This window comes from Bos taurus, chromosome 27 (assembly GCF_002263795.3).
Source record: "Bos taurus isolate L1 Dominette 01449 registration number 42190680 breed Hereford chromosome 27, ARS-UCD2.0, whole genome shotgun sequence".
Taxonomy (NCBI): Eukaryota; Metazoa; Chordata; class Mammalia; order Artiodactyla; family Bovidae; genus Bos; species Bos taurus.
Window position 1 is genome coordinate 7,585,831 of NC_037354.1, and position 21,521 is coordinate 7,607,351.

Below are 21,521 nucleotides of genomic sequence, written 5' to 3' on the forward strand. Positions count from 1 at the left end.
GAACGTATTCACTTGCAAACTGTTTTCCTTTACCAATAATCCTTTTAAATTTTCTTTGAAATCTCTGTTATTGAAAACTGTCAGTTCAAAACTTTTTAAAAATGACATGGGATTTGTTGAAGAAAAATCTGGAATCCACACTGCCTAGGCAGAAAAAAGCAAATGAAAAAATATCTCCCTAAAACCTTCCATAATTTAAGAAAGCAGAACTGGTGTATGTATGTCTATATATTCTAAGAAATGTGGCCTTTGCATTATTGATACTCAGTATAATCCCTGTGCCCAACAACTGTTGAATGCATAGCTGTGAAAATGAAAACCTCTCGGGTAGAACAGATGCCTCCGTTATTCCCTTTGCTCATCTGAAAGATGAGTATAAATGTTTCTTCACAGCTTTTCTTTACTTACTGGAAGTCTACAGGGACTTGAATCTCAGACTCAAAACCTCTCTCATGTGGTAATTCTATTTCCTTCATAACATATTTTTTGTTCAAACTAGAAAAAAAGCAGAACAGTTCATTACTCTTCAAAAGTGCTTTTATCTTGAGCTGAGACTAAAACCGTCTTCAGCTGATTATACATACTTCTCTGTATACATACTTCTCTGGACACAAGTATACATACTTCTCTGGACACAAGCCTCCACTCAACATTATCTTCAGAGGCAAGTATGTCATAGGGTAAATGGTGCTGGTCAAGGACGCATCAGAACATCTCAGACTAAACCGTGGCTTCCATCAACCCTGAAAACATCCGTGTTCTCACAAGAGCGGAGCCTTGCTCAAGGATTCACAAAGAGGAAGAGAAAATATGGTATCAAAGATAACAGCAGAGAGGCTTCTCCTGTCTCCACGAGGGAAGTCAGTGTGGTTAGAGGATGAATGACAGCAGGAAGACCTTGCTCTGCCTTTGATCAGCTGCATCACTTTGGGCAAGCCTCCTGGCATCAAGCTCTATGCTACAAAATAAGTAGTTTGGGACTACGATCTCCAAAGAACATTTATAGCTCTCATAGCTCTAGGATCTAACTATCTATATTCTATAATCTGATATTTAAAGAAATTGCTCCCTGATAACACAGTGGAAAATTAAAATGCAGGACACTTCCATTTTCTTTGTTTCTGGGCTTTTTTTAGCCTATGCTAATACCTCTGCTTGATTTATTCTCACTTTTTTGTGTGTGGTTTGACACACTCCTTTCCATTCTTCAAACCCTTATCCAAAGTTTCCTTTATTGATAATGAAGGGAAAATGAGTCATTCCCTTCTCTATGGTGGGTAGCAGCTACCTCTGTTAATATTGATAATATCATGAGCAAAAATATCTATAATCCTTATATATTATTATCTTTGGGTACTGCTGCTGCTACTGCTAAGTCGCTTCAGTCGTGTCCAACTCTGTGCGATCCCATGGACTGCAGCCTACCAGGCTCCTTCATCCATGGGATTTTCCAGGCAACAGTACTGGAGTGGGGTGCCATTGCCTTCTCCCATCTTTGGGTACAGAGGGCAGTAAACAGTGTTAGGCTCAACAGAAGTGCACACTGAGTCACAGTGGAATGAATGGACTATCACATGACTATCATCTCTGACTATTAATGACACCAATACAATGTCTGTGAAGACAAAATGTGTACATAACAGTGAACAGCCATCTCAAAATGATGGTAAAGCACAGAAACAGACAGTGAAAGAAATGTCACAGCAAAATTAACAGGACTTACCTTTATACATAGAGAAGCTTCTAAAGTTACGTCAAGGATTATGTACATACATATATACAACAGACTATTACTCAACCATTAAAAAGAATGAAATAATGCCATTGTAGCAACATGAATGGAGCTAGAGGTTGTCATATTAAGTGAAGTAAGTCAGAGAAGGAGAAACATTATGATATCCCTTACCTGTGGAATCTACAATGAAATGATACAAATGAACTTATTCACAAAAACAGACAGAGACTCATAGTCCAACTCTCGCATCCATACATGACCACTGGAAAAACCATAGCCTCGACTAGCTGTATTTAAAATGGATAACCAACAAGGAGCTACTGTCCAGCACATGGAACGCAGCTCACTGTTATGTGGCAGCCTGGATGGGAGGGGAGTCTGGGGGAGAACGGATGCATGTATTTGTATGGCTGAGCCCCTTCGCTGTTCACTTGAAACTATCACAACATTGTTCACTGGTTATACTCCAACATAAAGCAAAAAGTTTTTTTAAAAAATTTAAAGGAAGATTAGACAACATTGGGACTATTGAGCCATTAGGCAGTGCCCATTCCAGGTCTTCATACCTAAAGCAATCCAATTTCAACGAAGTGTACCCCAGGAGGAAAAGTTTAGTCTTAAAAGAAAAACCTGCATGATCCAAGAAAGATTTCCCTTCCCCTGAGGTCCCAAAATGAATTTCACAGAACCTTAGAACATGGCTTTGCTGCTTGTGCTGCTGTTGTTTTCAGGGCCCGTTTCACTGAAGCCGTGATTGATGTGATCAAATCAAAAATAGGCAGAAAACCTACAAACTATCACAGGGAAGAAAGTGAAAGTGAAAATGTTAGCTGCTCAGTCGTGTCCAACTCTTTGCGACCCCGTGGACTAGAGCCTGCCAGGCTCCTCTGTCCATGGAATTCTCCAGGCAAGAATACTGGAGTTGACTGCCTTCTCTAGGGAATCTTCCCAACCCAGGGATCAAACCTGGGTCTCCTGCATCGCAGGCAGATTTACCTCTGAGCCACCAGGGAAGTAGATCACAGGAAAAAATAAGTCAATTAAAAGGGTCAAGTAAATAATTAAAATCATTTCTGACTCAATCATACATGTTAATGAGATCTTGGGGCAGGATGAATCAACGAAATTTTCAGTTAATCCCAAACAATTAATTGCAATTTAAAAAAATGACTGCTCATTCCTCAGAATGGTGGTTCTGAAAGAACACTGGGAAGGTCTGATTCAGCTCCTGTGCCCTCCCTCTGGGTGGAAGTGCTAACGAGCCACGGAATGGCTACAAGGAGGCCAGGGAGATGGAACAGCAAGTGTCTCCCAGCTGCGCCACACAGGAGATCTTACCACTCCTGCTCATGCTGTGTGGCCTCTGCCTTCCAGCATGAAAACCGCCTGTTGAGTAGACCCTTCATTCTGTCTTGTACCTTTCAGATTCACCCTGCGCAACTGTGACCGTGTCAAACCCCTGTTTAAAACCCTCAATGGCTCCATGTTGCTGTCAGAATAAAACTGAAATGGACCAACATGACCCCAAGGTCTGTGCCACGTGGACCCCACTTCTTCCTCCAGACATCACTCCTTTCATGCTATCTTTATACACCAGTCTACTACACTGAGCTCCCCGAAGTCCACAGTCTCCCAGGCCCCCACCTTCAGCCTTCATGCTGCTGCTGCTAAGTCGCTTCAGTCGTGTCCGACTCTGTGCGACCCCATAGACGGCAGCCCACCAGGCTCCGCCGTCCCTGGGATTCTCCAGGCAAGAATATTGGAGTGGGTTGCCATTTCCTTCTCCAATGCATGAAAGTACAAAGTGAAAGTGAAGTCACTCAGTCCTTAGCGACCCCATGGACTGCAGCCTACCAGGCTCCTCCGTCCATGGGATTTGCCAGGCAAGAGTACTTGTCTAGAATTCTCTGCCCCTCCACGACACATCAGCAGTGGGACAGGCGCTAAGAAGTGGCCACTGGTCCACGATGCTTGCATCTGAGTAAGTCTGTCCAGCACAAAACTAAGATAAAATGCCCCCTTGGAGAGACCAGCTAAGATCTTGTTCTCTAAGATCGCTATCAGTAGCAAAAGAACTAACATTTTCAGCTCCATCTCCCAGAGCATTTGTCTTCCATCCAAACTTGAGTGACAAATAAGGGTTATGTTTTACTGGATTCTGTCAAATATTGATGCCTGAGCTGCAATTATCTACTTGTGTTTCTCCCCCATCAGTTCGCGAATATCTGTGATACCACTAACCATGTTTACTTCCACCATCATTATATTTTCAGCTCCTAGAAGACCGCCAGGCACACAGTAGGTATACAGTGTCTTTCAATCAATATTTATTTAGTGAGTAAATGAATGAAAAGACAATATCACAACCCACACTCTTCAGCATTGCATTAATGCCTCTAGAGGTTCAGTTCTTATCAGTTTCTAGCCAACTCTTTAGAAATAGTTAAACTCTTAAACTGCACATGAAAACAATAATTTTTATTTAGTTAATTTATTCTTTGATCTTAGGTTACTGTTTACTTTTATTCAATGAAAAGATTTATTAGTCAAAGATAAAGTAATATAATTAGAGTTACAGAGTCTTAGTACTTTATTAGTTGTCTATCCGGAAAATGAACTATGCAAAAATCATACTAAATTGATTTCTGTATAAAAGGTGCTGAGGTAATTTAAAATGATTCTGATTCATTCACTGAGGTATTAGAAATAGAAGATGTTTCTTTCCAAAACCATGATAACAGTTGCTTTGAAGCCCTCACATGCACTAAGAATTAAAACAGGCTATTCACATTAGAAAATTCAGTGATTTATACTTTTTAATTCAGTCATCCAATTTTAATAAGTTATCTTAAGATACTTTACACTGATGTTTTTCACCAGTTTGGGGGTTTTTAACTTAAGTTTCTAACTCACTGTCTGTGGTTTATAATATGATGTCTCTCAAACTAGTTTCTTATGTCAAAAACATCCTTTTGTTCACTGAAAGCAATTAAATAAACCAAATGTTATAGTAGGACATTGCAATCCAGAATCAGAGGTATGTACCACACAAACTCAGTAAGTAAAGTTTTACAACAAAGAGCACCAATTATTACAGAGGCTTGACTGTGTACAGGTAGAAAGAAATGTGGTAGTAAGCTCCATTGACTGAATCCTGCCACGAGTCAGGGACTAGGCATTCACACAGAACCCACTGCTTCTTCTCATCATTGTGACCCTACGAGTAATGCAAACCTGCCACAATGAGAAGCTACAGCTCAGAGAACACCAACACGTTACAAAACTGCATAACCAACAAGTAGAAGTACCTAGACTTAAACAAAACAAAACAAAAAAGAATTGAATAACATTCGAAAAATAAATATAAACTCCTGCATTCCTTAATATGGTTGGATATGAGGACATTTACCTAATGAACCACTGGTTCCTTAAAAACCATTAAATATTCTGCAAACTAAAAGACTAATATGCTAATATATTAATTGAAATCAGTTTTAAATACTTAAAATAATCTTTGGATAAATGATTGATAGACAAATCAAAGAAACAGATTTTTAGAACAGCTTGAATAATTAGTGACCAAAATTAATCACATCTGAGACAGAAGAATTCATCAAAGTTAGACTTTACAATATGACATGACTTTGCCAACAAAGGTCTGTCTAGTCAAGGCTATGGTTTTTCCTGTGGCCATGTATGGATGTGAGAGTTGGACTGCGAAAAAGGCTGAGTGCCAAAGAATTGATGCTTTTGAACTGTGGTGTTGGAGAAGACTCTTGAGAGTCCCCTGGACTGCAAGGAGATCCAACCAGTCCATTCTGAAGGAGATCAGCCCTGGAATTTCTTTAGAAGGAATGATGCTAAAGCTGAAACTCCAGTCCTTTGGCCACCTGATGCAAAGAACTGAGTCATTGGAAAAGACCCTGATGCTGGGAAAGATTGAAGGCAGGAGAAGGGGACGACAGAGGATGAGATGGCTGGATGGCATCAATGACTCGATGGACATGAGTCTGAGTGAACTCCGGGAGTTGGTGATGGACAGGGAGGCCTGGCATGCTGCAATTCATGGGGTCACAAAGAGTCAGACACGACTGAACTGAACTGTATTATAATAATCAGAATGTGCTAATAATGGAAAGTTCAACCATGAATTGAGAAAATTTTCATATCTTCAATATTCCTACATAATAAAAAATAACCACATAAAACCAAGTGTTTGTAGTATTTTATTTAGTATTCTCTCTTGAGAGTGCTAAATGTTATTAAATAAAATAAGCAACTTACTGCAATGCTTTGAATTTAAAATAAACATTAAAAGCCTTATTGCTCTTTAATAATATCTTGGAATGAGGGGTCTAAAATTTGCTTGATGAATGCATTCTATACAGATGGACTTCATATGTTCTGATTTTTAAGATCATCCCTAGACATCTTTTGAGCAATGTCTTAATCTTTACTCTAGCTTATTCCTAATACTATGTCCTAGCCATAAAAGCCATAACTAATCAGTTTATCCCTAAGAAAACACATGACTACACTGTGCGTTGGTTTTGAAAAATAAGCACCAAGGGCTTCCCTGATAGGTCAGTTGGTAAATAATTCTCCTGCAATGCAGGAGACTCCGGTTCGATTCCTGCGTTGGGAGGATCCGATGGGGAAGGGACAGGCTACCCACTACAGTATTCTGGCCTGGAGAATTCAGTCCATGGGGTCGCAAAGAGTCGGACATGACTGAGCAACTTTGACTTTCACTTTCTTTCATCCACAGTTTCCTGTATGATAGACTTAAAAAAATTACGACTGAAGACTTAGTAAGACAAACTTACTTTTACAGTTTGGTTTATATGTGTGTATGTACACACTCACATATGTTTATATGTATTGAGTATTATCTCTTAGTCTGACATTGTTAAATTATTTTAATATGTTGTTGTTGTTGTTGAGTCACTCAGTCCTGTCTGACTCTTTTGTGACCCCATGGACTGTAGCCTGCCAGGTTCCTCTGTCCCTGGATTTCCCAATCAAGAATACTGGAGTGAGTTGCCATTTCCTTCTCCAGGGGATCTTCCTGACCAGGGATCAAACCCGTGTCCCCTGCATTAGCAGGCAGATTCTTTACCACTGAGCCACTAGGGAAGCCCTTTATTTTAATAGATTTTTAATAGATTGTGTCATTTATTCTTCTGAACTTCAGGTAGTCCAGGGTATTATTATTGTGTGTACAAATAACAAATAAAATAACTAACTGAAGCTCAGGGAGTTCAGATCACCTTTCCAAAGCAGTGACTCCAGGAACTAAAAACAGACTTCTCTAAATCAAAAAATGCAAAAAAGTGCCATGAATTTGCCATGAAAGTTTATTTATTCAGATTCACTTAGAAATTAATGAATTGGAGAATAAAAAATTCTATTCAAGTTGATTTCAAAAGTAAAATAACATAAACTTTTTTCCTCACCGTTAACCCATTTGGGAGAAGTTTAAACTTTATATGCCTCTAAAAGAGTCCTTATGTCAGGAGAAATTACAAATATATATGACTTGTGAAAAAAGAAAAAAATTATCTATTCATATTTTATGTCATAGTAGAATTTAATACCAAAAATTAATTACTCACCAAATCTACCTTTCCCCAGAAAAATAAAATAATTATAGCTCTTCTCAAGATAGCACGGTCAAGTGCAAAATGTCCTGAGTCTTTGTTGAAAATAAAACCCGAGTATTTGCTGTCATTGTAGCAAGTTCAATGAACTTCTTGTTATTGCTGGATATGTTTATCTTTGTAACCCAAGCAATGGTACCCAACAACTTGGCACTTAATCATTTTAAAATTAAAAGATTAAGTCCACTGAAAGCCTAATTATGAAAGCTGGAAGAAAAAAAATGGGGAAAAAAGGAGTGCAAATAATTTCAAGCTTAGTATCCAAATAAACCTTGGAAAGGAATGCTTAATTAACTCTATGGTGTTGTTCTCCAAGAAAAGAATATATTCATTTTCCCTAGGAAATTAAACTTTTCTGTAGTTAGATATTCAAAGACTAAAGAAACTTAATTGAGATTCTTAAAAGATAGTAAGCAGGACTTGTTGCTATGACTCCTACCACCAGCATGCAGCTTAATCAGCACCCATGGCAATCACTGGGAGGAAATGGCTATTTTAGTTCTTAGTTCTACTTCTAAAGATGCAGGGATCAAAACTGAAATTTGACCTAGAAGCTGTCATGGTTCTAAAGCTGCATGACAAAAGGTTTGGCAAGTGTTAATAAGAATAGGAAAACAACAACCAACAAAGCATTCAGATTTCTCAAACTTTCAAGACAGTAAAGTGCAGCAGACTAGCCAAGAGCCTAACAGCCAAAGATTAAACCCAATGTGCCGTGATGGGCATGCTCACTGCTCTAATCTGTTGTCAATGATCAAAGACGAGATGTTTTCTCATACTGAACACCCAGTAAACAAACAGTGAGCTACAGCCACTGGGACGGAAGAAGCAAGCCAGTGACCAAGAAAACAGAAGGACCGGCTGGACCTGAGAGCAGACAGATACTTGCACCTCGATTCTGCCGTCGGCGCAAGAACTGAAGGATCAGGGTTAAGTCTGCTGGTGCTTCTGAGCAGTCAGAGGGAGAGACACACTGCCTGAACACACCTGCACTCAGAGCTTCGCCCTCGTGGAGCCCCACATATGGAGAAAGCCACAGTGGAAAATGAAAAGACATCCGTACAGATACCCAATTAGTCTTTGGAAATTCGCCTATCCAGAACTCTTTAATTATATAGTGTTTCATTTTAACTATGTTGCTTTGGGTCAGTCCCTTACACAGAAGATGGGAGAGAACTGAATGAGTCTTTCAACCCCAAGGATATAGTCTTCTTCAAAGATTCAAAGGGAGGGGATATATGTACATCTGTGGCTGATTCACTTTGCTGTACAGTAGAAACTAACACAACATTGTAAAGCAACAATACATCAACAAAAATTAAAAATAAAATAAATAACGTTTTAAAATAATAAAAAAGATTCATCATTTTGAACTTTAAAAGCCAAAGTAAAGCAAAAAAAAAAAAGGAAAAAACAGAGTGGCAAAAAAAAAAGAAAGGAAACAGAAAAAAGGCCCAGAATTAGGGCGACCTGCAGGTCAGAACGTGAAACTTAAGGTGTTAAGAAAAAGGATCTTTCTTCTCTGCCCTTCATCTCATATCATGCACAATAAGTATAAAGATATGAACAAAGGAGACAATATTGCATAATGCTAAATAATTAGGGGTTTAAATAACTACTAAATCCTCTCATTACTTAACTATACCACATTCTTTGATATCAAAAGTTTCGAATTTTTAATTTTCAACTGAATTTGAATAGTATAATTGTCCACTAAGTTATAATATGTAAATAAATACATTGAATTATTTCATTCATAATTAAGTGGATGTCCTAACATCTCTGAGTCAAATTTTTATAAATGTTTGATTATATCACACATTCAATGGGAAATTGGATCTTAAGAGCTTGTTTTATGGTTCTGTTTTTTGGGAGGGACGCCAACTGCACACTCTTAGTAAAACACTCTTTCATCCGGAAAGTTTGCCATCTTGCACAGTTTCTAGGGAGGACCACCTGGGTAGCAGGAACTAACAGGTAGCATTTCTCTGGACAGGTAGATCCGCACAGCAATCCTGAATCCCTTGGGTTGACCTAAGTCATACCAGATCATCCTCATACTTATTGATGTGGGATATATGCAGTTTCGTTCATTAGCAATTGTCTGAATTGGGAATATTTTCAGTTTGTTATTGTTTGTTCTTGATGGCTTCGTTCTCTCTCTCATCAGAAGACTACCTTCCGGTTGGTATTCTAACAGAAAGTTTCTCTTCTCATTATCTCTTCTGATTCCTTCCTTTCTGCTACATCTGTAACTAAATCTGATAATTTCCCTATCACTCCCTGGCTGAAAGGCTACAGTTGCACGCTCTTGCGTTAGAACCATTTTCTCAATCCTTATATGAAGACTTCTGCCTGTGCTGCAGTGATCCAGGTTCTTGGACAAAAGAACATTTGCAAAAGGGTGCTTGGGGCTCTGGGCCATGACTGAATGGAAGGGGACTAATGATGCTTATGCTAAAGCTGAAGCTCCAATACTTTGGGCACCTGATGTGAAGAATCAACTCCCTGGAAAAGACACTGACGCTTGGGAAAGACTGAAGGCAAAAGGAGAAAGGGGCAGCAGAGGATGAGATGGTTAGATAACACCACTGACTCGATGGACATAAATTTGAGCAAACTCCTGGAGATAGTGGAGGACAGAGGAGCCTGGTGTGCTACAGTCCATAAGGTCACAGAGTCAGACACAACTTAGCGACTCAACAACAATGATGGGCTAGCGCAGAGGGAAATCAAATGAGGTAGCCAGGGCTCAGAGGACAATGAGTGGGTTTAGAGGTAGAGTACCAGAGTGAGAGGCAGAGGGTAAGATGCTGTGACCAGCAGACCCTGCTTTGCCCACTGCCGGGCACCATTCTCAGGTGTTCTACATGATCGGAAGCCCTCAGGGGCACAATGGCAATCACACAATGGAAGCTGTGCATTGTTACTGATGCTATAGCAAGACTGGTTTTAATTTAGACGCTCAGCAAATCCCACTTAACAACAAAATCCAGGGGTGAGTTATGAGAACCCGCGTCAAGGGAGGGTGGGGAGGGCGGAAATGACTAATCCCGAAAGGGTCAAAAACACTCATGAGATCTGGGGGGACATCACAGAAGAGCTGACGACGTGTTCTACAAAGGAACAGGAGTGGCAGGAAGTCAGGCAGCTGCAGCGGTCAGTCAGAAAGCGAAGCAGACAAATAGCCTGAACTTCAAAGAGGCAGACTTCCATGAGGGTAGCACCCCATGTCCCAGTCCAGAGGTCATGGGGGGAGGTGGAAAAATTCATAACAGAGAGCCGGAGCGGGGAAGCAGACTCAGGTGGGCCCCGAGCACGCTCAGCCCACCTCCTTGGTTCTGGCCACACCTCCACCCCTCCTTCTGACAGAATCACACACGCCCAGATTCCCTTCACGGTCCGCATTCAGAAAACCTCCCTGGATGAATGCAGCCTCCATGGGTCTCTCCCATTCTGGACCAACGGCTTTAGCAATCATTACATTAGTCTAGATCTCCATTATTTAATTTTCTCAAATTCTCAGATGGTTTTCTACGCGTGTGACTTTTGTATCTCCCAATTGATATACAAGTACTTTTGGAGCAGAAATGAGAATCTGGGCTTCATGCATCTTTCGCTGTCATGATATGTAGAAAGGTGAGCATGCTTGGTCCAATCAATATTAAAACACACTTAAGAGGCTGCTTGTTTTGAAAGGAGTACTCTTTTTAGTTTTTTACCTTCTTAAATTTTTTCAGCTTTGATGAGGTATAATTGACAAACAAACTTGTGTATACATATGTGTGTGTGTGTGTGTGTGTATTTAACATGGTGATATAGATAAACATTGTGAATGATGACCATGATTAAGTTAATTAACACATCCATCACCTCACAAAGTTACCTCTTTTTCCACGGTGACAAGCTTAAGGTCTACTCTCTAATAACTTCAAGTATATAATATAGAGCATTATTTTACTATGGAAGTGTTGGTGGCCTTAGGTACAATGATTCTGTGATAATGATGATTTTAATATGAGGCGATGAGGCTGTTGTCGTTCAGTCGCCAAATCATGTCCAACTCTTTCCAACTCCATGGACTGCAGCACTCCAGGCTTCCCTGTACCTCACCATCTCCCAGAGTTTGCCCAAGTTCATGTCCATTGAATCGGTGATGCCATCCAACCATCTCATCCTCTGTCACCTCCTTCTCCTCCTGCCCTCAATCTTTCCCAGCATCAGGGTCTTTTCCAAAGAGTCAGCTCTTTGCATCAGATGGCCAAGGTATTGGAGCTTCAGCTTCAGCATCAGCCTTTCTAATGAACATTCAGGGTAGATTTCCTTTAAGATGGACTGGTTTGATCTCCTTGCAGTCCAAGGGACTCTCTAGCACCACAGTTCAAAAGCATCAACTCTTTGTCACTCAGCCTTCTTTATGGTCCAGCTCTCACATCCGTACATGACGTTGAGAAACACCATAGCCTAGACTATACAGAGCTTTGTCAGCAAAGTGATGTCTTTGCTTTTTAATACACTGTCTAGGTTTGTCATAGCTTTCCTGCCAAAAAGCAATCTTCTGATTTTCATTGGTATTTTTAAATTGTTTTACCTCCTTTGAGTTTAGTTATCACTTTACCTACCTCCCAGTTAAACAGGATGTAGGTATCATGTTATATAAAAGGGATTTTATTAAGGTAATGCTGAGAAATGGTTGAAACTAAATAATAACACTAAGTAGTGATCTCTACTTTATTTATACCTAAGGAACCAATTACTTAAAAATTGTGCACTTATGTTAATAGTTGCTCTGGATTTTTCTTCTTTACAGACTTCTCGCCCTGAGTTTAATTTCTCATCTATAATTAACAAACAAAATTATATTCTTCTTTGTAAATTTTTCTTTAGGAAGGAAAGAATCTATCAAACCGTGACAATAATGGATCTTTGTCACACATATATGTAGCATCTCATTATGAATTTTTGTTCTTTTTGTACTGTTTCATAGAAAACCTGAAGCAGGACTGCAGAAAATCCCCTTACTATCCAACGTTCGTTATTTGTGCTTCAAATTTAGACTGAAGCAGACAGCTGACTTATCTCAATAACAGAAAATGTCCATTAAAATAAATATGTTACTGTGTATCATTAGATTGGCCAAACAGTGCATTCAAGTTTTTCCATAAGATGGTTAAGGATACAATGCATGATAGATGATAGAGGGAGGTGAAGCTGGAGAGGACCAGTGGGGCAAGAAGAACTGTGCTGGCATGGGTTGTTTGGATCATCAGGTGGGGTGATTTGGGAGGAGACCAAGGAGGCGAGGTGACTGGCAATGGGAAAACCACCAACATCCAGGCTGGAGCGGGTAAGGACATAGGATGAGACAGTGTGGGCATTCAGATGTGTGATGACATCCGCTCAACAAGGCCAGGCATACTGGAGTCATCAAGAAAAACAAAGAGAAGGAAGAGGGCAAAGGAAGAGAGGAGGGAACCAGTCAGACTCAGGAAGGAGGAATTCCATTTTGCAGGCATTGAGACTGAAGCCTGTAAGGGGCGGCTGGGTGGACAGAGCTGACCCTTGAGCACATGGAGCCAGATTTATGGGCACATATGTAACGCTTGAAACCCCGAGACAGGAAATCATCAGTAATTTTCTGTGGGAGAGTTACTGTAAACTGGAGAGCACCGTCCATCAACAGGCTAAGACGTGACTGGTAAGATGGCAGAGGAGCTCAACAGAGACTTAGGCTAAGTCTCAGCAAGGCCCAGGTGAGGAGAGGCAGCAGCACGGGGCTCAGCTAGCTTGATGGGGGATGGAAGCTTCTGGAAGAGCTAGTTCTCCAGGCATGTCCCAGGCTTCATCCTCAACGCTGGTTGAACCTCATGTGAGAACTGCAGGTCCACCTCTCAAGCCCAAACTTTCTGATCTCAAATCTTGGCAGTGGGACCCACAAACCGGTACTTAGCATATTCTCCAAGTTATTCTATTCAGACAATAGCCTTAGAGGCTCTAGAACAAGATGTCTTACAGAAACAGCCAGAGATAGTGATTTTGCTATCATTACATAGTTTGCTGCTGCTGCTGCTGCTAAGTCGCTTCAGTCGTGTCCGACTCTGCGCGACCCCAGAGACGGCAGCCCACCAGGCTCTGCCGTCCCTGGGATTCTCCAGGCAAGAACACTGGAGTGGGTTGCCATTTCCTTCCCCAATGCATGAAAGTGAAAAGTGAAATTGAAGTCGCTCAGTCGTGTCCGACTCTTAGCGACCCCATGGACTGCAGCCCACCAGGGTCCTCCTTCCATGGGATTTTCCAGGCAAGAGTACTGCAGTGGGGTGCCATTGCCTTCTCCATTATATAGTTTGGGTTATCTCAAATATTGTAGAGAAAGTAATGAGTGACTATTCTGACTTTAGGTTGTCTTAACAAAGTAAAGAAGAATTTAATTCCATGTCATCTTACCTTCTGAACTCCTCAGGCACTCTTCCAGTCCTATCAGTTATATAGGTCAGGCCTTTATCTCCTGTTGAGATGTAGTTCTGTCTGTCTGCCATGTCATGAGTCCTGGGCACAGAGTATGTGGCTTCGGATTATCTATCCTCATTCCCTCACCTCTTGTCAAACAGTCGAAAATAGAATGACCTCAAATCAGTCAGGTTGCAACCATCAGAATCTAATTCTTTTTTAAGGCCTCTAAGTTTCTAGGTTGGAACTAATTCTGTCCTTGACTTTAAACCCATCTCCTTTATCCTATTTTTTCTTTGTTTTTCAATCATCTAAGGAGAAAGACCTATATTTTTGTAACCATAAATGTCAGCTCTCTTTCCAATTAAAAATAGTAAAATGAGACTTACACTTAAAGTTTTAATAAACTGAAAGTTACGTATTTAATTTAGAAACGTATCTTTCAAAAAAAGTGATAGTTAAGACTACACTTATTTTTAGTTGCACCATACCAACTGCGTATTTCATACAGTCAACACATTCTTGAAAAATAAAGCAATCTTCTGAACTGTTCACTACAAAACATTTAGTTTAGTGTGACAAGAAGATATTGAATAAAGGATTTATACATTTCAATTTATGACAAACTCAAACTTAAGTAAAATAAACAGTAATTTACAATAGCCTTAGAAACTTCAAATTGAAATTAAAATAAAGAAATACCAGCTGATTATATTTGAAATTATTCTGAGCAGAGCTTACCCCAGCACTTCACTAACACACTTCCACCCAGGCATGAATTTCCACATTCAAATGTTTTCCTGTGAAACTAGTGTGACTATCTGGACGTCTTTACAGTTCTCACGGAAGTATCGATCCTTTATCATATGTGTTTCAGACATTTGCTGTATGACACAGGGAACTCAAACCTGGTGCTCTGTGACAGTCTGATGGGGTGGGAAGTGGGAGGGAGATTCAAGAGGGAGGAGGTATATGTACACCTATCGCCGATTCATGATGATACATGGCAGAAATCAACATAATATTGTAAAGTAATTATCCTCCAATTAAAAAAAATTTTTAATAAAACATCAAATTTTCAGAGGTCAACCTGATGATGTCTCTATTGTGAAACACGTTTACCAGGCATCTCTTTTAGGAATGAGCTCAAGCAGCTGGCTCCCTCAGTTCCTTCTCTCCTTGAATAGGCATGCTCCTCCCTTGACTCTGACTATCCCCAATGATTTCTGTGAGCATTAGCATGCAGCAGAAGTGGCGCTATGGAACCTACGATGTTCTAGCTTATAAGAGGTCTTGCAACTTCTGCCTGGGTTTTTTCCTAGAACACTTTTCTAGGGATGTACCCACTTGGAACCCAGCCACCATGCTGCAAAAAGTCCAAGCCACTTGCAGGCAGCCCCACCTGAACTCCCAACCAGTAGCCAGCATCCACCGTCAGCTACAGGTGGGAGCCACTTTAAGCGACCAGCCCAAGTCTTCAGATGCCTGACCCTCAGCATATACTGAACTGCAAGGCAGGAGACCTCAAATAAGAACTGCTCAGCAGTAAAGTCCACAGAACCATAAGGGATAATAACTAATTGTTTTAATTCACTAGTTATAAGGATACATGGTATGCAGCAAAGATAACCAAAATATCAATCTTTCTCTGCTCAGGATCAAACTTTTATAATTTTCTAGAGCATATAACATACTAGAGGGCTTCCCAGATGGTTCAGTTCAGTCTCTCAGTTGTGTCCAACTCTTTGTGACCCTATGGACTGTAGCACACCAGGCCTCCCTGTCCAGAGTTTATTCAAACCCATGTCCACTGAGTCAGTGATGCCATCCAACCATCTCATCCTCTGTCGTCCCCTTCTCCTCCCACCTTCAATCTTTCCCAGCATCAGGGTCTTTTCCACTGAGTCAGTTCTTCGCATCAGATGGCCAAAGTATTGGAGTCCCAGGTGGCACTAATGGCAAAGAACCCACCTGTCAATGCAGGAGACATAAGAGTCACAGGTTCAATCCCTGGGTTGGGAAGATCCCCTGGAGGAGGGCAGGGCAACCCACTCCAGAATTCCTGCCTGGGAAACCCCATGGACAGAGGAGCCTACAGTCCTCTGGGCTCCTCTGGTGGGCTACAGTCCATAGGGTCGCAAAGAGCTGGACGTGACTGAAGCGACTTAGCACAGCAAACCATGTAATATACTAGAGGCCAATTGACCCTTAAAAAGTTTCAACTAGTAGTTTAGCACCTTTAAAATATTCTTGGTTTGTTTCATGGAAATAGCTCAAGCTTATCTTTTTACATGTTTTTATTAATTATTACTAAATCAAGATCTGAGCTACACAAATGTATAGAATCATGAATGACCCTTCATCAAACAAAAGAGAAAACAGGATCCCTCACATCTGCATAATCCACCTAAAGATGATCATTTGCTTCTCCGACTTCAAATCCTGCCTCTCTGTACCTTGTTCATAACTACCTCTAGGGGGTCATACTTCTCTGAAGAAAAAAAAGTATGAATTTGAGATGATACCACATGTCATTATTCTTGGCTTAAATTTGCAAATAATTTTCAGATCCTTAACCAAGATCCTTTTTACTGAAACTGAATGACATCAAAATATTTCTGTCTGATGTTCTCCTCTTGTCAAAATTTGTGGACTCCTAGATCTAACACTGAATGTTAAAGATGTCACACTTCACTGTTCTAATTTCAGGGCACTGATACATGTTATGTGGTTGATATTTCTCTTCCTGCAGATAATGTTTATCCTCCTTCCCTTTCCCTCAACCAGCCCTCCACATACCTGTTCACCTCCAAACAGGTAATTTATTACATGGATTTACTGCTCACCAAAGGCTGGTGACCTTCTAACCTTTATTTTCCTTCTTATTCTTGTGCTCTGATTAATTTCTCACTATATGTTTCCAATTTACTAACATATGTGTTAACATGTTTAGCCATCACCATTTAATTAACATCTCAAAAATGAAATTTATCTTCTGTCCAAAGCATCTGGAAAATAAACCATCTGTTTTATTCTTTAAAAACTCTATCAAGGGATCTACTATATCCCCAATCCTCAAGGTTTCAAATCTCCAGAAAATGCTGCTTATTCAACCTCCTCTTTATCAATTAATTTCCTAATTTTAGACTTTTCATTAGAAATATCATTCATCCATCTTTCTTTCTCCATTTCTACTGGTGCTACTATTTCGCCGCAACTGAACCAGACACAGACCACAACACTTCAGGATTACTGTGACAACTGGTTCTGCCCTAATTTATCCTTTATCTTAAGCAACACTGCTCAATTTGTCTTCCTCAAACACTCATTTCACTACAATTCCTCTCTACTCAAGAATATTCCATGATTTCCTCTTTCCTATTATATACATTCTCAATTCCTCAGGTTGCTTTTGAAGGCTATCCAAAATCAAGTCTCATCCTGCCAATCCATTCTGTCAGTCGTGTCTTATTGCTCCCTGAAATTCTTTCAGCTCTGCTCAGGGATCCATTACTCTAGGTGGAATACCTGTCTCCTTCCCAAATCCTTCACATCCCTTCAAGCACCACCAGGTTCAGAGCCACTCCCTCCATGAAACTTCCCATAATATCTCCTGTATAATGTTCAACGTCACTTTTTAAATACAACAAAGTACACTGAGTGATGCGGTGAGAGGAGAAATTTAAAATATTCCCCCACCTGTCTCACACCAGAGCCTGCAATTTCATAATTAGTGACTGTGCAGGTTCAAGCCAACCTTGCAGCTAAAAAATAAATATTCTTAGCGATGAGTTAGTCCCATACTTTTTCAGTATGAAATATTTCATCATATCTTTTGTGCAGAGCAAAACTTGGGGGCAGAGAAGAAGCCCACTGCATACCTTGAAAAGCTGAAGGCATCACTGAGAAAATAAAATAAAAGGAGAAAGCAAGGGATACCAAATCTCAATTTGCCTGCTTAGCAAATAATGTGGGGTTTTTTTGAGAAACAGCCTTGTGCATTATAAATATGATAACTATCAATTATTCAGAATATTTTGATTAACCAATTACTTTCATTCTTCCATGATGCTAGAGCATGGGTTTCTTCTTCTGAGTCAAGCAAGAATTGATGGCTATATTCACCCCCACAGCACCGTCTTCCTCTCTTGAAATGATACATTTCAGTTGTCATGACACCAGTAAAAGATGGACTTACCCTGCTGGCACAGTCAGGCATTCAGCTACACTGCTTTCCCCCTTATCCTAGCAATTTGGACTCCAATGCTAAATCCTCACCCCCCTACTACTTCTAAATAAAAGAAGTGCTAAGTAATGAAGTTCTGTGCTTTTCACAAGTGAATTAAAAGATGAGGAGAAAGATGACCTTAAGTGACCAAGTGTTTTCTCTCTCATTTCTGCACAGATTTCCTTCCTTCCTTCCTTCTCTCATGCTGCCCACCCCTCCTTCTAGGGCTCTTGCTATGTGTGGACTGCGTGTCTGGGTCTCTGTCCTGATCTCTGGCCTCAGACCCTCACTCCCAGACCACCCATTTGTCCTTTCCTCTACCACCCGGCCCGCTGGGTTCTCACCGGCTTCCTCAACCCACTCTCTCCTACTAGCCATCTGACAGCTCCATGAGCTTTTAGTGACCTCAGTCACAATAAGAAAATGTAGTCCATTTATGGCACAGAAAGGAACAGACAAATTTCAGCTGTCAGTTTACAGGTAGGATAGAGAAGTTCTAAGAGTCAGAGATCAAACTCAGTCTGATCAGAGGGGTTCAGGGGCTAACCCCACCTCCTCTCCAGAACACTCTCCTGTAACCTGCTGCTGCTGCTAAGTCACTTCAGTCGTGTCCAACTCTGTGCGACCCCATAGACCGCAGCCCACCAGGCTCCCCCGTCTTTGGGACTCTCCAGGCAAGAACACTGGAGTGGGTTGCCATTTCCTTCTCCAATGCATGAAAGTGAAAAGTGAAAGTGAAGTCGCTCAGTTGTATCAGACTCTTATTGACCCCATGGACTGCAGCCTACCAGGCTCCTCTGTCCATAGGATTTTCTAGGCAAGAGTACTGGAGTGGGATGCCATTGCCTTCTCCGCCTGTAACCTGAGATCCTGTCTAATTTGTTGAGGTAAAAGCCAAGACCTACGGTCTTCATTATAGTTTGGAAATGCAAGCTGGGGAAATAATTAACTTCAAAATTATGTGCACCTTACCCTTGGATAGATAGTCCACTCAAGCTTAAGGTCACTCTTCCTGGAGACTTTAGGCAGTATACAAAATAGCATCTTTAAATGCTTTCAGTGAAGTGAACAGATTACTTCACTGAAAGTCAATTATGTTGGTTTTTCCATTTATGAGAGCTTTTCCCCTCTATGTGTTATTCTAACAGGAGTTTATACGACCATGTACAACAAAAGAAAGAGCCTGAAACTCATTCTGCCATGCTTGGGGAAAAAAGTGTTTTATCTTTCCCTTTTAAACGGAACATTTTCCTTCTGTTTCAGAAAACTTTTTAAAGACAGCTCATGCTGCAGATCATTTGCAAGACGAGTTTATTCACAGGCCCTTAAAAATAGGACTTTTTAAAACTTTTCCAAAGTCATGCAACAGACTATGAATGTCTTGACCACAATTAACATTCATAGGCAAAAATGTCCTCAGCTTTCTCTGTCCTCCTTTCTTCCAAGCTGGCCAGCGTCTATAAACTCCACCGATTAGCAGTCAGAGCACCCCCTACCCCTCGAGCCTGTGGGAACTTAAGAATTTCCACCCGAGCACGTCAATCCCCAAGGCCTCCTTCACTCTGGAAGAAATCCCTCACAACAAAGGACAAGGGAGAGGCCGGGGGAGGGGCATAATGGACTTGGCCGAAAAGAAACGAGAACACTGGCACTGAAGGGTCAGTCCCGGCTGCCCGCCGATCCCTAATCAGCACGAAAAGCTGCCGCGCCGGCGGCTCCTCGGACCGCGCCTGCGGGATGCATGGTTCCAGCCCTCCGCCCCCTGCGCGCGGCTCCGAGCTCTTCTCCCGGGACGCCACCTCCTCGGGCACCGGTCCCCGCACCGAGTTCCCCGACCCCAGGCACTCGCACCCAAGTGCCGCCCCTAAACTCCAAAGCGGAAGCGGGGGCGGGGGGCACTCGGTCTAGAAACTTGAGCGGAGCGGCGCGCGCGCACCCCAGCACCCTGGGACACGGACCGGGTCGCACCCACCTCCCACTGCCCCGTCTCACCCCGAGGCAGGTCAGCCTTCAGCCTCAACTTGCAGCCTTTTACTCAACGATGGCACTCGATGGAGGCGGAGGCTGGAAAGTGTCCCTCCTCGCCCTGCCCCGGTGCCTTCCCGCACGCAAACCCGTGCAAGTGGAAGTTGCGCGAAGTCCCCTCTCACCGCGCCCCGTCTCAGCTTGCTCCTGGGACGCACGTGGGGACAGCCCCCCAGCCTCGAACTCTGCGCCCCCCCCGTCACGCCCACGCGCGGCAACCCCCTCTGGACCGCGGTCCTCCCCCGGCGCCCACCTCCGAGTGCCACCCCGTTCCCGCCGCCTGGCCCCCGGAGAAAAGTCCACAGACTGCTGGGGGGAGGTGTGCAATCCCAGGCCGGCCGGCCGACACCCGCTTTCTTCCCGAGGCCGAGCCCCGGGGCGCCCCGCGGGCTGCACACTCACCCATGGCGCCGCGTCCCGCTGCCCGGCGGCCCCTCCAAGTGCTGGCGGCCGACGCAGCGCGGGCCCGAGAGCTCCGCGCGCCTCTGCTCCGCGCACCGCGCGAGTGACAGCCTCGCCCCTCCCAGCGGAGCCGGCTCCCGGGGCTCCTGGCACCCGGCGGCCGCGCAGACCCCTCCCTCTTCCCACCTGCTCGGCGGACAACTGGCTGTGGCCTCGAGGTTCCCGCCGCGCCCCTCCCCGGCCCCCTTTCCCGCCCTGATCACGTCCACTTGGCCGGCCACTTGCAAACACCTCTCCCTGCAATACATTGAATACACATTACACACTCGCCCCGTCTTAGGGCACACGAATGACCTGGTAGCCAAGATCATAACCCGTAACCTGGAAACCCTAACCAGGAAAGCTGATTCCAGAGGAGTTTGATAGGATAATTTCCCTAAAAATCTTCTCTTGCTTTCAATATACTTGTTTTCCCTTAATAACAATGTTAAGGTAACAGGAAGAGAAAATTCTCCCATGAATTTATATCTCTCTTCTTTCTTCTATGTTTGTTTCTATAACCTGGCAAGGCTATAAAGTCCCTCCACGCCACACACACATCACAATATGCAAAAGTCACCTGGAAAATAAATGACTCAGTGCAAGAAGCAGTAGATGCTGCTGGAAAAGCACTGGGCTTGCCAATTGGGAGGACTAGGTGGTGATTCCTGCTCTACTACTAATACAAGGGGACTCGGTTTCCTAATTTGTAAAATGAAAGATCTGGAAAAAGTGATCTCTAAGGTCCCTTCAAGCTAAAAAAAAAAAATTATATAATTCTTCGGGTTATTGGCCTAGTTCTTACACGATTCATACTGGAGAGTTATTTCAGTAAGTCAGTCCCCGAAGTGTCTTAAGCTACTTTTTCATACAGGACACACCCTAAAATACACAAATCTATGCCATAAACAAGCAGAAGAATGAAATAAAGTGCATGGTTACTAACCTCCAAGAACATTGCTAAATAATGGAGAAGACAATATGA

General features: G+C 42.3%; 1 protein-coding gene across 2 annotated transcripts in view; it reads right to left on the minus strand.

The window, feature by feature from the left end:
- The window catches only part of GPM6A (glycoprotein M6A), a 257,776-nt gene extending 237,171 nt beyond the window's left edge, over positions 1-20,605 (minus strand). Inside the window, exon 1 of one of the 2 annotated variants that reach the window (XM_024986212.2) lies at positions 20,498-20,605. In XM_024986212.2, the coding sequence (XP_024841980.1) occupies positions 20,498-20,501 (4 nt within the window). In that variant the 5' untranslated portion in view covers positions 20,502-20,605. Of the gene's footprint in view, positions 1-20,062 lie in introns of both variants that reach the window. The other variant, XM_024986213.2, reaches the window with a different exon arrangement.
- Between the last annotated feature and the right edge of the window lie 916 nt (positions 20,606-21,521).